This window comes from Monodelphis domestica, chromosome 3 (genome assembly GCF_027887165.1).
Source record: "Monodelphis domestica isolate mMonDom1 chromosome 3, mMonDom1.pri, whole genome shotgun sequence".
Taxonomy (NCBI): Eukaryota; Metazoa; Chordata; class Mammalia; order Didelphimorphia; family Didelphidae; genus Monodelphis; species Monodelphis domestica.
This window is the reverse complement of record NC_077229.1, coordinates 42,703,764-42,721,429: the sequence shown is the minus strand read 5'-3', so window position 1 is coordinate 42,721,429 and position 17,666 is coordinate 42,703,764. Positions and strand designations below refer to the sequence as shown.

Genomic DNA, 17,666 nt, shown 5'->3' with positions numbered 1-17,666 from the left:
ATTTGAACCCAGGACCTCCCATCTCTAGGCCTGGCTCTCAAGCCACTGAGCTACCCAGATGTCCCCCCCCCCTAGTCTTTTTTAAAAACCCTTATCTTCTGTTTTAGAATGAATATAAGGCCTGATTCCAAAGCAGACCAGGGCTAGGCAATTGGGGTTTAGTGACCTGTCCAGGGTAACACAGTGGCCATAATTAAACCCAAGACTTCTGATCTGCAGGCCTGACTCTCAATCCACTGAGTCACCTAGGTACTTCCCTCCCTACTTGCCCATTTTGGCACTTTAGTCTTGAATCACCAATGGCTTTTTAGACATTTCAAGCTACATTCTATTCTGAAGATGTCTCAAAGGCAACATGAATTAAAAGGAACTCTGGCAAAATTCTCTCCACTTCCAAATTTCCCTTGTTTGTCAGATAACCACCATCTTCTAGGCACTGAGGCTTGTAACCTTGATGCCATCCTAAATTTCTCATATTCTTTTATCTCACATATCCAATCAGTTTCTGTCTGATCATTTCTCCCTTCACAGCAACTCTCTCTAGAATCCATAGCCTCACCTCAATAATGATAGAAAGCCTGGTACTCCTCAAATGGATAAATTGATTTTATTTTCTCTATTTTTATTTCTAAGATTTGCAAATGAAAATACATAATTAATAAAAAGGTGGAAGCTGCAAGTGAACAAAACCTAGACACTTCCCCTGCTGCCCCTTAGGTGGCGTTTGGTCTGCTCCATCATTGCACTCAGCCTTCTCCTCTCTATTCACCTGGCCACCAGCCCAAGTTAGGACCTCATCACTCCTTAGCCTCCTGGTCTCCAGGCTCTCTCGACCAAAGAAAATTTCTCTGCCCTAGTTAAAAAACTCCCATTGCCTCTAGGATCAATTGTGACCACCTCTGTTTAGCTATCCAAGCCCTAACTCCAGCCTATTTTTCTCTCTTTGTTGTACATGCACTGGCTGATCCCTGTGCCTAGAATGTATTCTCTCCTTGTCTCTGCCTCTTAGAATCCTTGCTTTCCTTCAAAGTTCTGCTCCAGCATCATCTTCTTTCTACATGAAGTTCCCTCCCCCCCCCACTACCATTATTGTTGTTTACTTGTTTTGAGTCATGTCTGACTCCCTGTGACCCCATTTAGGGTTTTCCTGGCAGAGATACTAGAGTATCTGCAGGCCTGGCTCTCAAACCACTGAGCTACCTACATACCCCACCATACTCCCATTTTTTTATTTTAATCTTGAATCACCAAATTGCCTTTTGGACATTTCAAACTAGATTTTATTCCACAGGTATCTCAAAGGCAACATGAATTAAACAGAATTCACGTTTCTGGCAAAATCCTTCTCCAGGTCATTTGACAGATGAGGAAACTGAGGCAAGTAGGCTTAAGTGACTGGCCCAGGGTCACTGAGCTAAGAAGTATCTGAGGCCAGATTTGAACTCAGGAAGATGTGTCTTCCTGATTAATGCTCTCTCAATCCCTCACTCAATTACCTTTTGGTTTTTTATCTATGTATTTATACACTCATCATCTGTTCCAAAAGAATATAAGTTTGAGAAGAGTAGGGAATGAATTATTTTGTTTAGTTTCTGTACACCTAGTGCCTGAAAGAGTGCTTTGTACAAAGTAGAAGCTTAATAAATGGTCACTGATGGGTGAAGTGATTGCCAGCCCAGCCCAGAGGCCCTAACCACAGGAAATGCTACTCTGGGCTGGGGACAGGGAAGTGACCAGGCTGAGAAACACCGAAGGGTTTTTCTGCCCTGTCTGTACCCCTCCTAGGGAATGCTGACCTTTGGTCAATGATTGTTTTCCTATTTTCCAGCTCACTGAGAGAGCCCACGTGCTCCTGCTCTACTCAGGGCAAGGCTCCCTTCTCAGCTCTGCTCTGATACTCTATTCAACTCTATTCTATAATTTAACAGGACCCTCTGGACTCTTCTTCCATCCAGTTACCATTCTCTCACTCCTCCATTTCCCTGTTCAATTTCTTGAAAAAGTTATCAGTCTCCAGAGGTCCATGATCACATTCTTCTCCACTCCTTCAAATAGGGCTTGTGTTCCCCCCTCCTCTCTCATTCTATTGAAATTACTCTCTAAGAGGCAGCTGGGTGGCTCACTGGATAGAGCACTGAACCTAGAGTCAGGAAGATCTGAGTTCAAATCTAGCCTTGGGCACTTACTAGCTGTGTTTTTTGTTTGTTTTACATTGAAAAGAATGATTTTAGTTGAGGCAGACAACTGCATTCAAGATTTATTGACATTTGGTTCATTAGTCTGAATGATGTTTTCAGTATGTTATTTCTATGATTTGCAAATGAAAATACAAAATTATTTATGTTCAATCGTATAATTGAAAATCTGTTACCCTAAAAAAGAACTTCATTTCCCAGGAGCCTACTGACTTCCTGTCATTACATACTTCCTGTAGACAGGGGATATTAGATAAGGATGTAAAAAGTCCCACCCTTTTTTTGGCCCTGGCAGTGAGCATGGTGGTGGTGAATAGGGATTTTTAAATGGCTAATCAGTCATGGGCACATGGTCTTTATTTTGTATCCTCTTTATTTCTTTATTTCTAATAATCATTAATAAATATCAAATATATTATTGAGAATAAATTTTAATTTTTATACAATCCAAAAGTGACAAAATTCAAAATTGTCTGTTTATGGTTGCATATACATAAAAATGACCTGGATCAGTAATTTAACCTTAGTTTCTTCAACTGTAAAATGGGTATAATAATATAGCAACTACCTCCCAGGGCTCTTGTAAAGATCAAATGAGATTATAATTGTGAAATGCTTAACACAATGTCTGGCACATGGTAAGTGCTATGCAAGTGCTAGCTATTCAATAATTATAAATTAATATTATTATTCAGACTTCGTTGGAATCATCCAATCCAATGGCTTTTTCTCAGGTCACATCCTCCTTATCCTCTCTGAAATCTTGGTCACTTGATCACTCCTTCTTTCTTCCTATACTCTCTTTTTCCTTCTTTTGACTCTATGGACATTATATCTTCCCTGTTCTCTATCACACTCTCAGCCATGACTTCAAGTTTCCTTCTTGTGGAAGAGGGGATAGGATGCTGGACTTGAAGGTAAACTTGAGTTCAAATCTTGCCTCAGCCTCATCTGTTAAGTGGGGATTATAACATCACCTACCTCTCAGATTATTGTGAGGATCAATTTAAGTAAGCTAGGGAAAGCTCTTTGCAAACCTTAAATGCTTAAAATAGTTGTTTTTCAGTCATTTGGGGTTTTCTTGGCAAAGACACTGGAGTGCTTTGCCATTTCCTTCTCCACCTCATTTTCCAGATGAGGAAACTAAAACAAATAGGGATAAGTGACTTATCCAAGGTCATACCAGCTAATAAGCATATGACTCTTCATGATGCCATTTGGATTTTTCTTGACAAAGATATAGGAGGAGTTTGCCATTTCCTTCTTATTTTCCAGATGAGGAAACATGTAAAAATGGAGACTTGAATCCAGGACTTAAATCACCAGAAGTCCTTACTCCACTTCCCTAGAATGCTTTGTAATCTCATTGAATTCTCACCTGGGCCGAGAGCAAATTATTATTTAAAGGATCTCCATCTACGGCGGGGTCTCTTTTTTTCCTGTTCCCTACGCTTGCAAGCAGACAGGTTGTCTAGGCCTCTCTGGGCCTAGGCACGTGCTTTCTTATTCTGTATTTTCTTTAATCCTTAACCTTTAATAAACCTCTAAAAATATAATACTCCTTGCAGAGAGAAACTAATTTCTACCTCCCTCAGTTTCCCCAAATTTAACTCTTACAAACAGAAGCAAAAAGGAATAAGTGACTGGCCCAGCGTCATACATTACTAAGTATCTGAGGCTAGATTTGAACTCAGGTCCTCCTGCCTCCAGACATGATGCTCTATATACTGTGACACCACCTAATTACCCCGAAGACAATACAATCTTCATTAGACACGTGTGGCCCTGGGCAGGATGCTATTGCCTCCCATGTAGATACCTTTTGACTATTAGAGATGGGTAAGAAGAACAACTCAGGTGTAGAAATACTGTAAGGAATTTTGGCATCCCTGGAATGGACCATCTCATCCTGGCTGCCTACACATCTCAATAAGCCCCATTTCTCAGTGCAGTGCAGTGACAAGGGGACCCACCTGGCCCGTGACTTGTAGGTTATAACAGACTGTGTCCTCATTGGCCGTCGGTGTCCCATACAGCAGAGCCCCCAGGAGCCAGCACATGCCCAGGAGCAGGTCCGAGAAACTTAAGCATAGAAGGGGCCTCATCTGCCAAAGCAAAGCGAGACAGTCTTTATGCAGGAAGGGAAGAAGGCACTTAAGAGGACTTTCAAAACCACCCAAAAAGGTTTCCAGTTAGGGCTGGGTTGAACTAGATGGCTCTTGAGGTCCCATCCATCTGAGGTTCTGCAGGAGAGGATCCACATCTCATCCTCTGTGCCAATCTATTATTTCAAAATTATTGATTAAGCTAGGACAGTGCCCAGAATGCCAGGAAGACTCATCTCCCTGAGATCAAATCCAGCTCCAGACACTTACTGACTGTGGGACCCTGGAAGAGTCACTTAACCCTGTTGGCCTCAGTTTCCTCATCTGTCAGGAAAGAGAAAACCACTCCAGTATCTTTGCCAGGAAAACCCAAAGAGTCACAAAGAGTTGAGTAGGACTGAAAAAAAAAAGTGCTGCATCCTGGGGATTTAACTACAAAGAACCGAAGAATCTCTAACATTTTAATGGGGAGACGACAACATATAATAATATGCACAGTATAAATAAAACAAATACATAAAAATACATACAGAATAAATGCAAATATATTCAAAACAGTAAAACGCAAGGTTGTTAGGGGAGGAGGACACGAATAATTGGGGGATCAGGAAAAGTTTAACATAGAAGATGGTGCTTGAGTTAAAGGAAAAGAGAAACATTCTGAGGCAGAGTTGAGGTGGGGGGAGGGCACGCCAAGCATGAAGAACTGCCCAAACAAAGGTTTGGAGGAAGGAGATTCAATATTCTATGCAAAGAAAAGAGAGATGTACAGTATGATCAGATCACAGAGCAGGAGAAGAATAATGATGCTAGAGAGATGGGTTAGGTTCAAGACTTTAAAAGCTAAACAGAGATGCTTTTGTTTGCTCCTAAAGAATTGGCCAAAGAAGGTCAAGGGGGCCATTGTCCCTGGATCATAGAATAGAGAAGAAGGAGGAAAGTGTAGGAAGACTGAAAGAAGGGAGGGGCAGGTTAGGAGGAACTAAGAACACCAGACAGAAAATTGTCTTTTTTTTTTTAACCCTTACCTTCTGCCATAGAATCAATACTGTGTATTGGTTCCAAGGTAGAAGAGCAGTGAGGGCTAGGCCATGGGAGTGAGGTGACTTGCCCAGGGTCACACAGCAAGGAAGTATCTGAGACTGAATTTGAATCCAGGTCCTCCCATCCCTAGGCCTGACTCTCACTCCACTGAATTACCTAGCTGCCTACAGAAAATCTTCTACTTGGTCACAGCAGTCATAATTGAATTGGAGGGATGATATGATCAGTCTAGTGCTTTAAGAAGATCAAGCTGCCAGTTGAGTGGAGGACTGACTGGAGTGGAGAAAGATTGGTGGCAGTGGCAAAGGAGAGAAGTGGATGTCTACAAAGGCATAATCCTCAAGATATGGGAAGTGAAAGACAATGCAGAATCAAGGATGCCACTTCACGTGGGAGTGGATGACGGGGATAATGATGGCGCCCTCAACACCGAAAAGAAATTAGGAAGAGGGGAGGGCTTGGGGGGAAGGAAAATGAGTTCAGTTTTGGGCATGTTGAGTTTCAGATATCTACAGGCCATCTAGTTTGAGATGTCCAAAGGGCAATTAAAGAGGTGAAACTCAAGGTTAAGAGAGAGCTTAGGGCTGGACAAATAGATGTGAGAATCATCAGTGTAGAGATGATTGTTGAATCCATGGAAACAGAAGAGATCACTAAGCCAAAAGTGTAGGGGGAAGAAGAAACCCCCAGATTGAGCCTTCCTTAGAAGACTTCCAATTAAGTGGCCATGACTTGGATAAAGATCCAGCAAAGGCAACTGAGAACAGAGTGGTCCAGCAAGGGGGAGGAGCAAGAGGAGAGCACAGAGGCATGAAAACTAGGTAGCTATGGAAGTCATTCGCATAGACATGACAAAGTCATGGGATTCAGGAGGAAAAAATATCCCTCAAAGAAACTTTAAAAAAGAGACGAAGGCTGAGAGAAGAGCCTTGGGTAATATCCCAATGGAGGAATTAGAGAAGAAGCCAGGGGCAGAAGAATAGGAGGACATGAGTAAGGAGAAATTGATGACATCCCTTCTCAGCATGGGAGCACTCTCACATAGCAAGTTTTTAATAAACCAGGAACCCAGGTCATTTGTTTTGAACAACTGAAGATAAGGGATCAAAAGTCAAGGAGGAGGGTCTATCAGAAGATCTCCGAGTTTGAAAGGACCTGGTGGCCATACAGCCTAGCCCATACTCAAACAAGAATTCTCTCCAGAGAACACTCAACAAGTGGTTATCTAACCTTTGCTTGAAGGCCTCCAGTGAGAGGAAAACTGCTATTCATATCTCGCAAGCTCTCTAAAGCCACTCTCTTGTGGCCCTTCTTACTTCCAGAGGTAGCCCTTTGGGGAGGCTCTTTGGGAGGGCTCTAACCATGAAGACGTTTTTCTAAAACTAAATTTGCCTCGTAATTTCCATCCATTGTTTCTAGTTCTGTCTTCTGGGGCCAAGCTGAACAAGGCTAACTAATTCTTTTTCTACACAACAGAGCAGAAAACTACTGTGATTCTCTATCTCCATCCAACCCTACCATCATCATTCCCTAAATTTGTTCTTCTCCGGGTTTGAAATTCCTAATTTCTTCATCCTTCCTTCCTTTCTTCCTCCCTTCCTCCATCTCCCCTTTCCTTCCTTCCTTCCTTTCTCCTTCCCTCCCTCTCTCCTTTCCTTCCATCCTTCCTCCTTTCCTCCATCTCTTTCTTTTCATCCTTCCTTCCTTCCTCCCTTCCTCCATCTCTCCTTTTCCTTTCCTTTCTTCCTTCCTTCTATCCTTCCTCCTTCCCTCCCTCTCTCCTTTCCTTCCATCCTTCCTCCTTTCCTCCATCTCTTTCTTTTCATCCTTCCTTCCTTCCTCCCTTCCTCTATCTCTCCTTTTCCTTTCCTTTCTTCCTTCCTTCTATCCTTCCTCCTTCCCTCCCTCTCTCCTTTCCTTCCATCCTTCCTCCTTTCCTCCATCTCTTTCTTTTCATCCTTCCTTCCTCCATCTCTCCTTTCCTTTCTTCCTTCCTTCTATCCTTCCTCCTTCCCTCCCTCTCTCCTTTCCTTCCATCCTTCCTCCTTTCCTCCATCTCTCCTTTCTTTTCATCCTTCCTCCTTTCTTCCTTCCTCTCAAACTTTTATCTTGTCTTAGAATGAATATAAGAATCAGTTCCAAAACAGAAGAGCAGTAAGGACTCAGTAAGGCATAAATATGAGGCCCTTAACCATTCTGGGTGGCAGATAGTGGTAGTTGTTATTCAGCAAATGCTTGTTGATTCATTGATTTGTTGTTTGCATCCTTTGGGCATTCAGATTCACAGATTTTTGGAGCTGTGAATGGGATCTCAGTAGCCATCTTCTCCAACCTATACCCCCCAAAATGCAATCCCTGCCTCGGCATCCCCAGCACACCTGGTGTTTGAGTAGACTCTTCTTTTAGACTTTCAGTGAAGACCAATCCACAACCTCCCTGGGCAGCCCCTTCCACTTCTAGACAACTTTAATTGTTAGGAAGTTATCTTTGGTTTCAAGCCTGAATTTCCTCTTTGTGCCTAGCATCCATCATTACTGCCTTTACCCTCTGGGGCCAAGGAGAATCAGAATGATCCCCTGTGAGAGCCTTACAAAATCTGAAGGTAATTCTCATGTCTCCTCTGTGTCCCTAGTTTCTTCCAATGATATGGACTTCAGCATCCTGTCCACCTTACTGGGGATTCTCTCTGGCTTATTGATACTGATATTCAGGCTCTGGGCTAAGCATCTCTTATTGGTGATGGCCTTTTCCCTAAGCATCAAGGGAACCTGGGGATTCTCCAATGATTTATATCCTAGACATGGGCTTAGAGGCATTGCCTAGATAAATGCGTGGAGAACGGAAATGGAATATTATATACCTGCAACAGCCAATATATGCTAAATATATAATGGGCCTGGAATGGTAGGCTAAAATCAAATTGCATTTTAGAGAGACTTGATGTAAGAAGGAATCCAATCCTTCCCACATGGGTGTGGGCTACCTTAGCAAGTAGTGGGCTTCCCATCACTGGAGATCTTCACTCAAAGGCTAGTTGACCATTTTCAAAAAATAGATTCTGATTCCCTACTAGACACTGGGGAGCTAAAGGCAAAAAATAGGCACCTTGGTTGGATAGTAAGAGTCAGAGAACCTATATTTAAATCCTACCTGCTAATGCTTATTGTGTGATCCTGGGTAAGTCAGTGCCAGGAGCCATCAAAGACCACGCCGTTTGACATGGTCCACATGGAAACTGAGAACTGCAAAGCAGCCCCCAGGAAGGATAGAAACACCCACTGAATCCTCCCTAAGTGACTTTCCTTATGAACATCCCCTTATTGTTGGAATTGCTATAATTATCATTCTTACTTAGCCCCAGGAAAAATAGATGAGAGCAACATGCTTGCAGGGTTAATACAGATGCCCCATTCTGTCCCACCAGGATATTGCCAGGAGATCCCACTTACAAAATTAAACCTAAGGATTCTTATATGCCCACTTAGATAGGACCCTCTTTTCTAGGCATAAAAACTTCTGGTAAATCTGTGCTCTGAATTCTCCAACCTATATCTGGGTCATATTGATTCTACGCACTGATTCTGCCCTTAGCAATAGTGTTTTGTTGACTATCTCCCTAGGCTTCCTGTCTGTTGTTAGATTCCATGGAAACATGTATGTTGAGAATGAAACTGTGTGCCAAGTAGATGTGTGATCATGAGGGTATAAAATAAAGCCAGGCCTCTGCCAAAGGCAGAGCGGTTTATCCTGTGACACCTGTGCTTCTGTGGGTTGAATGTGAAAGCTGTGTTCCATACATCATTTCACCAACACTGTCCCACCTCCAAGATCCCATCCCCTGTGGGAGGCTGGTCCACCCCACAGCAAGTCAGTTTACCACCGATTTAGGCCTCAATGACTTTTTTTAAAACTCTTACCTTCCGTCACAGAAGAATGGTAAGGGCTAGGCAATGGAGGTCAAATGACTTGCCCAGGGTCACACAGCTGGGAAGTGCCTGAGGCCATATTTGAACCCAGGACCTCCTGTCTCTAGGCCTGGTTCTCAAACCACTGAGCAACCCAGCTGCCCCTCTCAATAAAGGAGGGCATTAGACTAGATAGTCTCTGAGGTCCCTTTCAGTTCCAAATCTATGATTCTAGTCAGGGAAAACACCAGGCACTCAGATAATTCAAAACAGAATAAATGGGGTTAACTAGGTAGCTCAGTAGATAGAGAGCCAAAGGTTCTGGCTTCAAATCTAACCTTAGACACTTTCTAGATGGGTGACCCTGGGCAAGTCACTTCACCCCCACTGCACAACCCTTACCACTCTTCTGCCTTTGGAACCAGTACATAGTACTGATTCTAAGGTGAAAGGTAAGAGAAAATAAAAATAAATGGGGGCAGCTGGGTGATTCACTGAATTAAGTGCCAGGCCTAGAGTCAAAAGGCCAGAGGTTCAAATTTGACCTCAGACACACTTCCTAGCTGTGTGACCCTTCACAAGTCACTTAACCCCCTTTGCCTAGCCCTTACCACTCTTCTGCCTTGGAACCCATTCACAGTATTGATTCTAAGATGGAAGGTGAAGGTTTAAATAATAAATAAATAATAAATAGAATCAATCAATTAATTAAATAGAATAATAATAAACTGGTTCATTAAACAAATCCCTACAAAGTCATTGTTAGGAACTTTTCCCCTCCATCCAGACAAAATCTTCCTCTTTGCCACTTGCCAGTGACCTTGGCTCCCTTTAGTTTACAATCTCACATGTCCGGCCTGCAGAGATGATCCAACACATGAACACATGCACTGAGCCGTGACACGCCCTGAGGGGGCCGCCCTTAATGGATGAAAAATTAAAAGTGGATCAGCAAGCTAGGGAGCTGGGGGAGGGGCGGGCACACTTCCAGGAAGCAGCTCCGTTTGCCCAGGGAGTTGTGGGAAGAGAAATGTACCAGAGGCCTGGGGCGGGGAAGGTGGGGCACCAGTCTGTGCTCCTGTGGAAACCTACAGTTATGTAAACTGGAGATAAGGATGTGCCAAAACACGGCCAAGGATTTTTTTTTTTAACCCTTCCCTTCCGTCTTAGAGTCAACTATATGGGTTGTATATGGGTTGTATTGTATATAGGTTGCAAGGCAGAAAAGCAGTCAGGGCTAGGCCATGGGGGTAAAGGGACTTGCCCAGGGTCACACAGCTGGGAAGTGTCTGAGGCTAGATTTGAACCCAGGACCTCCCATCTCTAGGGTTGGCTCTCCATCCACTGAGCCACCCAGCTGCTCCCCCCTTGGCCAAGTATTTATCAAATCCCGACAGCCCATTTCAGCCCCGGCCCAGGGACCAGAAACATGGTCAGAAGGGAAAATGATGGAAATCTTAAGAGAGAAGCTTGAGCAGCAGATTGGAATGCAATAGGATGTTTGTGTAACCCTTTAGTTTAAGCTGAGAGCAATGTTAGGAATGGAGGACGCAGGAAGTCGGCCTAAATGTGGCCCAGGGGCCCCCTGGGATGGGAGGAGGGAGAGGAGGGGGAGGCAGGGGCCAATCTGGGCCAAATCTGGCTCCACCATTCCCCTTTCAAGCAAATTTATCTGGATAATAAAATCAGAGGGAAAATGCAACATGGAAGAGTTGAAAAATGGCGGCACTTTTTCTGCATAGTCACAGCCGTCATTGGGTCCTACCATAACTAAACTCCGCAGGGCTTTCCCAACAGGTGGTCATCCCAGCTTTTCTTTGTAGACCTCCAGGAGATCTTCCCCTGAAGGAGGCAGCCTCCCTTTGGGACTTAAAAAGTCAGAGGTTTCCTTCTGTCTGGACCCTATGCCCAGCTCTGCTCTTTCCTGACAAAATGTCGGCACTTCCTCTCCCCTGGCCAAGGATCCGCTAGTAGATGTTTAACAGTCAGGCCCTCTGGTGGAAGGAGGGGGGACAAATGTAGGCCCCCCACTTTTAAGTTTAATCTGCATTATTCACACTTTCTTAAGCTTAAACAGGAGACTTTAGAAAGTCTAGATTCTAGGCAAGTAATAAAGCAAGCCGCATTTATAGTGATTTCTGAGGTGTAAATGCTCAACACTTAACAATCCTAAGCCTGTCTGAACTGGCTCCTGCATGCTCTTGCTTCAGTTTTCCCAACTATGAAATGAAAGATCAAATGACCTTTAAGGCTGTTGGTTTTAGTCTGTTTAACTTTGTGACCCCATTTGGGGTTTTCTTGGTACATTTCCTGGAGTGGCTTGTCATGTTCTTCTCCACTTCATTTTACAGATGAGGAAACTGAGGCAAAAAGGGTTAAGTGACTCACCCAGGGTAGCATAGCTAGTAAGTGTCTGAGGCTAGATCTGAATTCAGCTCTTCCTGACTCCAGGCCCAGCACTCTATTCACCATGTCACCTAGTTGTCCACCTTTAAAGTAGCATGGTACAAATATTGGTTCTGCAGTCTGAGGATCTGGGTTCAAATTCCACTCTGCTACTTTCTACCTATCTGATCTTGGTCATAATCATGTTACTCTCCCAGGCCTTAGTTTCCTCATTTGCAAAAGGAGAATACTGGACTGAATAGACTCTAAGCTCCCTTCTAATTCTAAAACTCTGGGATCCTATGGTCCTTTTAGCTTCAAATCCTATCTATCCATCAATAAGTAATTTTTTTAAAACCCTTACCTTCTGTCTTAGAATCAATATTGTTTATTGGTTCTAAGGCAGAAGAGCAGTAAAAACTAGGCAATGGGGTTAAGGACTTGCCCAGGGTCACACAGATCTAGGAAGTGTCTGAGGCCAGATTTTGAAGTCAAGACCTCCTGTCTCTCTCTGGGCCTGGCTCTCAATCCACTTAGCCACCCAGCTGCCCCCACAATAAGTAATTATTAAGCGCCCACTGAGTACCTAGTGCTAGGAACACAAAGATCAAAATGAACTGGTCTCATCCCTCAAGGAGTTTACATTCTCCTGGGGGATACAATCTATTCCTAATACAGATAAAATAATACCAAAAAGGCATTTGTAGGGAAAAGAAATCTGGGCAAACAGAAAAAAGAAAAAAGAAACCTGGGCAAACAGAAAAGGAGTCTTGAAGGAGGTGGCATTTGTGCTGGCCCATGACAGGAGGGCCTCTTGGAGTTCTAAGAGAAAGAGGGGAGGAGAAAGGGGATTCCTAGCAGGAAGAATAGCCAGGACAAAGGTCCAGAGATAGGAAGTGGGATTCCACACTCAGAGAATAAGTAGGATTGTTCAGCTGGATATAAAGTAAATGAAAGGGAATAATGTGAAATAAGTTTGGAAAAACAGCTTAGGGGTAGATTGTTGAGGGTTTCATAACCTGAATATCATCGATTTCAAGCTGGAAGAGACCTTAGAAAGGTAACCTACAGGGGCAACTCAGTGGATAATATGCCAGACCTAGAAATGGGAGATCCTAGATTCAAATCTGGCCTCAGATACTTCCTAGCTATGTGACCCTGGGCAAGTCACTTCACCCCAATGACCAGCCCTTTGCACTCTTCTACTGCCTTGGAACCAATACTTAGTATTGATCCCAAAATAGACAATAAAGGTTTTTTTAAAAAGAAGGTAACATCATTTTACAGATGAGGAAGATTGGAACAGAGAGCTTAAGCTCAGCCTTGACCAGTGTCTGGGACAGGATTTTAACTCAGGTCTTCCTGACCCTCAGTCCTATGCCCTCCCCACAATGTAAAAAATAGACTCGAATACAGGACTACAATCCCCACGAGCCTTTGCTCCACTTCCCCAGAATGCCTTGTAATCTCACCTGGGCTGAGATCGAGAAGGTAGTTAAGCTGATTCAAAGGCTTTTGAGGCTCTCGCTCTTGGCTCTTTTTGGACTTCCGTTTTGGAGCAGGCTCATCTCTTGCATGATGTGAGGTTATTTTGTCTAGGCCTCTGGCCTAGGCACATGTTTCTTACTTGTATATTCTTTAATCTTTAACCTTTAATAAACCTCTAAAAAATATAATAGTCCTTGCAGAGAGAAACTAATTTCTACCTGCCTCAGTCTCCCCGTCTCCCCTAAATTTTAATCTTTACAACTAGGATGGGTTTGCTTTCCTTCTCAGAGGCAATAGGAAGTGTCTGAAGCTTCTGAAGCAAGAGCATTGAGAGAATGACTAAAATGTCATTCTGTCCAGAGAAAGAACTGTGGGAGTAGATAACTGCTTGATCACATGGGTCGATGGGGATACAATTGGGGATGTAGACTCTAAAGGGTCACTCTAGTGCAAATATCAATAATATGGAAATAGGTCTTGACCAATGACACATGTAAAACCCAGTGGAATTGCCCATTGGCTATGGGGGAGAGGGGGAAAGAACATGAATCATGTAACCACAGAAACATATTCTAAATTGATTAATTAAATAAATAAACTTAAAAAAAAAAAGAATCTTTCCAATGGTGGTCCATAGGATAGACTGGAGAGGGAAGAAGCTTAAAATTGAGAGACCATTAAAAAGACTGTTAAAATAATCTAGGCAAGAGAAGATAAAGGCAAAACAGGGATGGCTAGCATGAGAGGAGAAAGCAAGCTACAGATACAAGAAATATTGTGGAAGTAAAATCAACGAGACAGCAATTGTATAATTAATTGGACATGGATGACTCTGAGGTGGCTGGAATAATGGAGGAATTGTGGAAAGAAAGAAAAACAGTAAGGGGAGGGGGGAATGGTTCTAGGAGAAAGGATTCTGTTTTACTCATGCTAAATTTGGGGTGCCTCTGGCGGTCCAGTTGGGAAACTGTCCAGCAGGCAGTTGGAGACATAGGCAGAGTGTTGAGAGCCAAGTAGGTAGATGTGCGAGTTGGCTGAATAAAGATAAGAGTTGAGTCCATGGGAGGTGATAAGGAGAGAGGATAGGGCTTGGGTCACAGCTGGGGAGTCCATCAATGCATAGGAATTTAGGACAAGGTAATGAGTTTGCAAAGTAGAATGAGAAGAAATGGCCAGCTGAGGAGATGGAGAACCATAACACAGCAATGTCATGGAAACTCAGCCGTGAGAGACTGGTCAACATGGTAAGAAGCTAGGCAGAAGTCAAGAAGACTCAGAAAAAGCCTTTGGATTTAGAAATAAAGAGATCATTGGTTCCCTCTCAGAGAGCAATTTTAGTTGAGTAACAGAAATGGAAGGGCATCTAGGTGGCATAGTGGATGACGAGTTCAAATCTGGTCTCAGACATTTATTAGCTACGTGTCCTTGACAAATCATCTAATCATATTGGCCTCAGTTTCGTCAACTGGAAAATGAGCTGGAAAAAGAAATGGCAAACCACTCCAGTATCTTTCCTAAGAAGATTCCTCATGTGGTCACAAACAGTTGGAAATAACTGAAAAAAAGACTAAAGAAGAACAGAGTGGAAATGGAAGCCATATGGCAAAGAGTTGAGAAGCAGGAAGTGAGAATAGAAGTAACAAAGGTAGACAGCTTTTTCTAGAGCCAGAGGACCACTGATTTAAGAATTGGAAAGGTCCTTAGAAGTCATCTAGTGAAGCTTCATTTTATATTTGAGAAAACCGAGGCCCAGAGAAATCCAATGACTTGGCCAAGCTCACAGAGAAGCAGAATTCAAATCCATGCTCTCTGACTCCAAATCCAGCAGCCTAGCTGGTTCCAAAAGGAAGAACTGAATAGGACAGCAGCTTGAAGGAATGTGGCTTCAAGCTAAGGTATTTAGTAGAATAGAGGACACCTGGGCATGTTCATAGTCAGTTGGAAAGGAATCAGTGGACAAGAAGAAACTAAAAATTAGGAAGGGACAAGCTATAAGAAGAAAAGAGAAACAATGAGATCAAAGGCATAAGTAGAGGGTCTGCCATTGGCACTATCCACTCAGCTAGTCCTTTCATACCCCCCTAATTCTCAAAAACAAAAAAAGCGTACAGAGCTAAGAAATCATCTTGATTTAATGAAGGATCATGGCTTTGGAGTAAAAGGGATCTTGGAGACGATCAAAGATGACTTTTCTAAAGTGTGGGTCTAACCATGTTACCCACTCCCCCTCATCCAACTCCAATGGCTCTCTAGAATATCTAAGATCAAATATAAACTTCTCCACTCATCATTCAAAACACATTACAAGGAGAGACTTCTGAGTAAACATGGCAGCAGTCTAGACACAGGACTCTTCCTCTCCTCAGCACCTACCAATATAGACTACCTCAAAAGATCAAAAAACCCCAAATTCATATGAATTAAGGGACTCTTCGGTAGGGTACAGCATTGAAGGTATGTGGGATTTGGGCATTTCCACACTATAAGGGTGTGAAAAAGCTCCCACCAAAATGTGAGCTGATCTACCCTCCCCCACCCCACTTACAGAGCCAGAGTCAGAGCTAGTGTGTGCCAGAATCAGTGAGTGAGCAAGGGGCACCTCTAGAGTGAGTGAGGGGTACCTCTAGGTCCTTGGCAGCTAACTAAGACCACCAAATACCTACCCCTGAGAGCAGCTAGACCTAAAACCCCAGCAGGCTGAAGAGCATAGACCATGGGTGCTCATGGGAAGATAGCACAGAGAAGGGAAGCAAACAGCAGAAGCTGTGGAGATTCGAGAGCTTATCTCAGGCAAAATTCTTGCTCCTTAATTCCATACACAGAGAGCCTCCCCATCTCACTCAGATTTCTGACTAAAAAGGGAAGGAAAAACCTCCATAGTGATGGCAAATAGTGCCCAGGAACAACAACCTCCCTCCACCAAGAAAAACAGGAGAAGGGGTTGACCCTGGAAAATTTTTACAGAGGAAAAACCCAAGCTACAGAGGAAATAGAAGAGGAAATTCAAATAAATGCAACAAAACCTTCCCCCCAAAAATGGAAATTATTCACAAGCTCTTAAAGAATTTAAATTGGACCTTATCAAAAAGATGGAAGCCTTCTGGCAAGAAAAGTGGGAAATAGTTCAAAGAGAAAATAACATTTTAAAGGACAAGAATTCCCAATTGGAGAAATAGCTGGAAGCCACGAAAAGCAGGATAGACCAAACTGAAAAGGAAAACCAGTCTTTAAAATCCAGAATTAGGAAGACAATGATCTTGCAAAACATCAAGAATTAATAAAGCAAAGTCAAAAGACTGACAAAATAGAAAAAAAGCATAAAATATCTCACTGGGAAGATGACAGATCAGGAAAACAAATCAAGGGAAGACAATTTGAGAATCATTGGTCTACCTGAAAAGCCAGAAATAAACCGAAATCTTGACATCATACTACAAGAAACTATCCAAGAAAACTGCCCTGATGTTCTTGAACAAGGGGGAAAAATAGACATTGAAAGAGTTCATAGGATACCCTCTACACTAAATCCTCAAAAGACAACTCCCAGGAATATAATTGCCAAATTCAGGAGCTTTCAAGCTAAGGAGAAAATTCTACAAGAAGCCAAAAAGAGACAATTCAGATACCAACGAGCACCAATCAGGATCACACAAGAACTGGCAGCTTCCACACTAAAGGACCATAAGGCTTGGAATATGATATTCAGAAAGGCAAGAGAATTGGGTCTTCAACCAAGGATCACCTATCCATCAAAACTGACTATATACTTCCAGGGGAAAGTATAGGCATTCAACAAAATAGAAGATTTCCAAGTATTTAAAAAAAAAAGATCAGAACTAAGTGGAAAGTTTGATATCCAAACACAAAGATCAAGAGAAACATGAAAAGGTAAATAAGAAAGAGAGGGAAAGGGGGAGGGGGTGGTTTTTTATTCAAACTTTCTTCTTTAAGGACTATAATAAGATCAAATTATTTATATTAATATATGGGGAAAATGTTATTTGTAACTCTCAAAAATTATGTTCACTATTATAGTAATTAGAAGAATCATTCACAGGAAGAGATTGGGGTAATAAGTGCTATAAGATGATAAAAAAAAGAAAAAGGAAAGGGGGAATTGAAGATGGCACCAAAACACATTACAACCTGGCCAAAAGCTCCTTTTCCAGCCACCCCTTTTCCCATTCTATGGTCCAGTCAAACTGGACCTCCCACGGGCCACATCCCCCATCTCTCCTTGACTTTGCTGGCCATTATCCATGCCTGGAATGCACTCCTTACTCCTTGAGTGCACTACTGCTTCCCTGAATTCCTGTTGTTGGGAAGTCATTTAAGCCATCTCCAACTCTTATGACCCCATTTGGGGGTTTTCTTGGTAGAGACACTGGAGTGGTTCACTATTTCCTTCTTCATCTCATTTTACAGATGAGGAAACTGAGGCAAACTGGGTTCATAGACTTGCCAGAGTCACTCAGCTAGTAGGCAGGATTCAAACTCAGGAAGATGAGTTTTCTTGACTTCATGCCCAGTGTTCTATCTGCTGT

The 17,666-nt window shown here is 42.8% G+C and overlaps 1 protein-coding gene across 4 annotated transcripts in view; it reads right to left on the bottom strand.

Annotated features, from left to right (window-relative positions):
• The window catches only part of TMEM116 (transmembrane protein 116), a 66,463-nt gene that overhangs the window by 35,757 nt on the left and 13,040 nt on the right, over positions 1–17,666 (bottom strand). For 3 of the 4 annotated variants that reach the window (XM_007490038.3, XM_056821732.1, XM_007490039.2), the window contains exon 4: positions 4,169–4,300. The exons of the other annotated variant lie outside the window; for it this stretch is intronic. In XM_007490038.3, the coding sequence (XP_007490100.1) occupies positions 4,169–4,300 (132 nt within the window). The remainder of the gene's footprint in view (positions 1–4,168; positions 4,301–17,666) is intronic. 4 annotated transcript variants of the gene reach the window in all.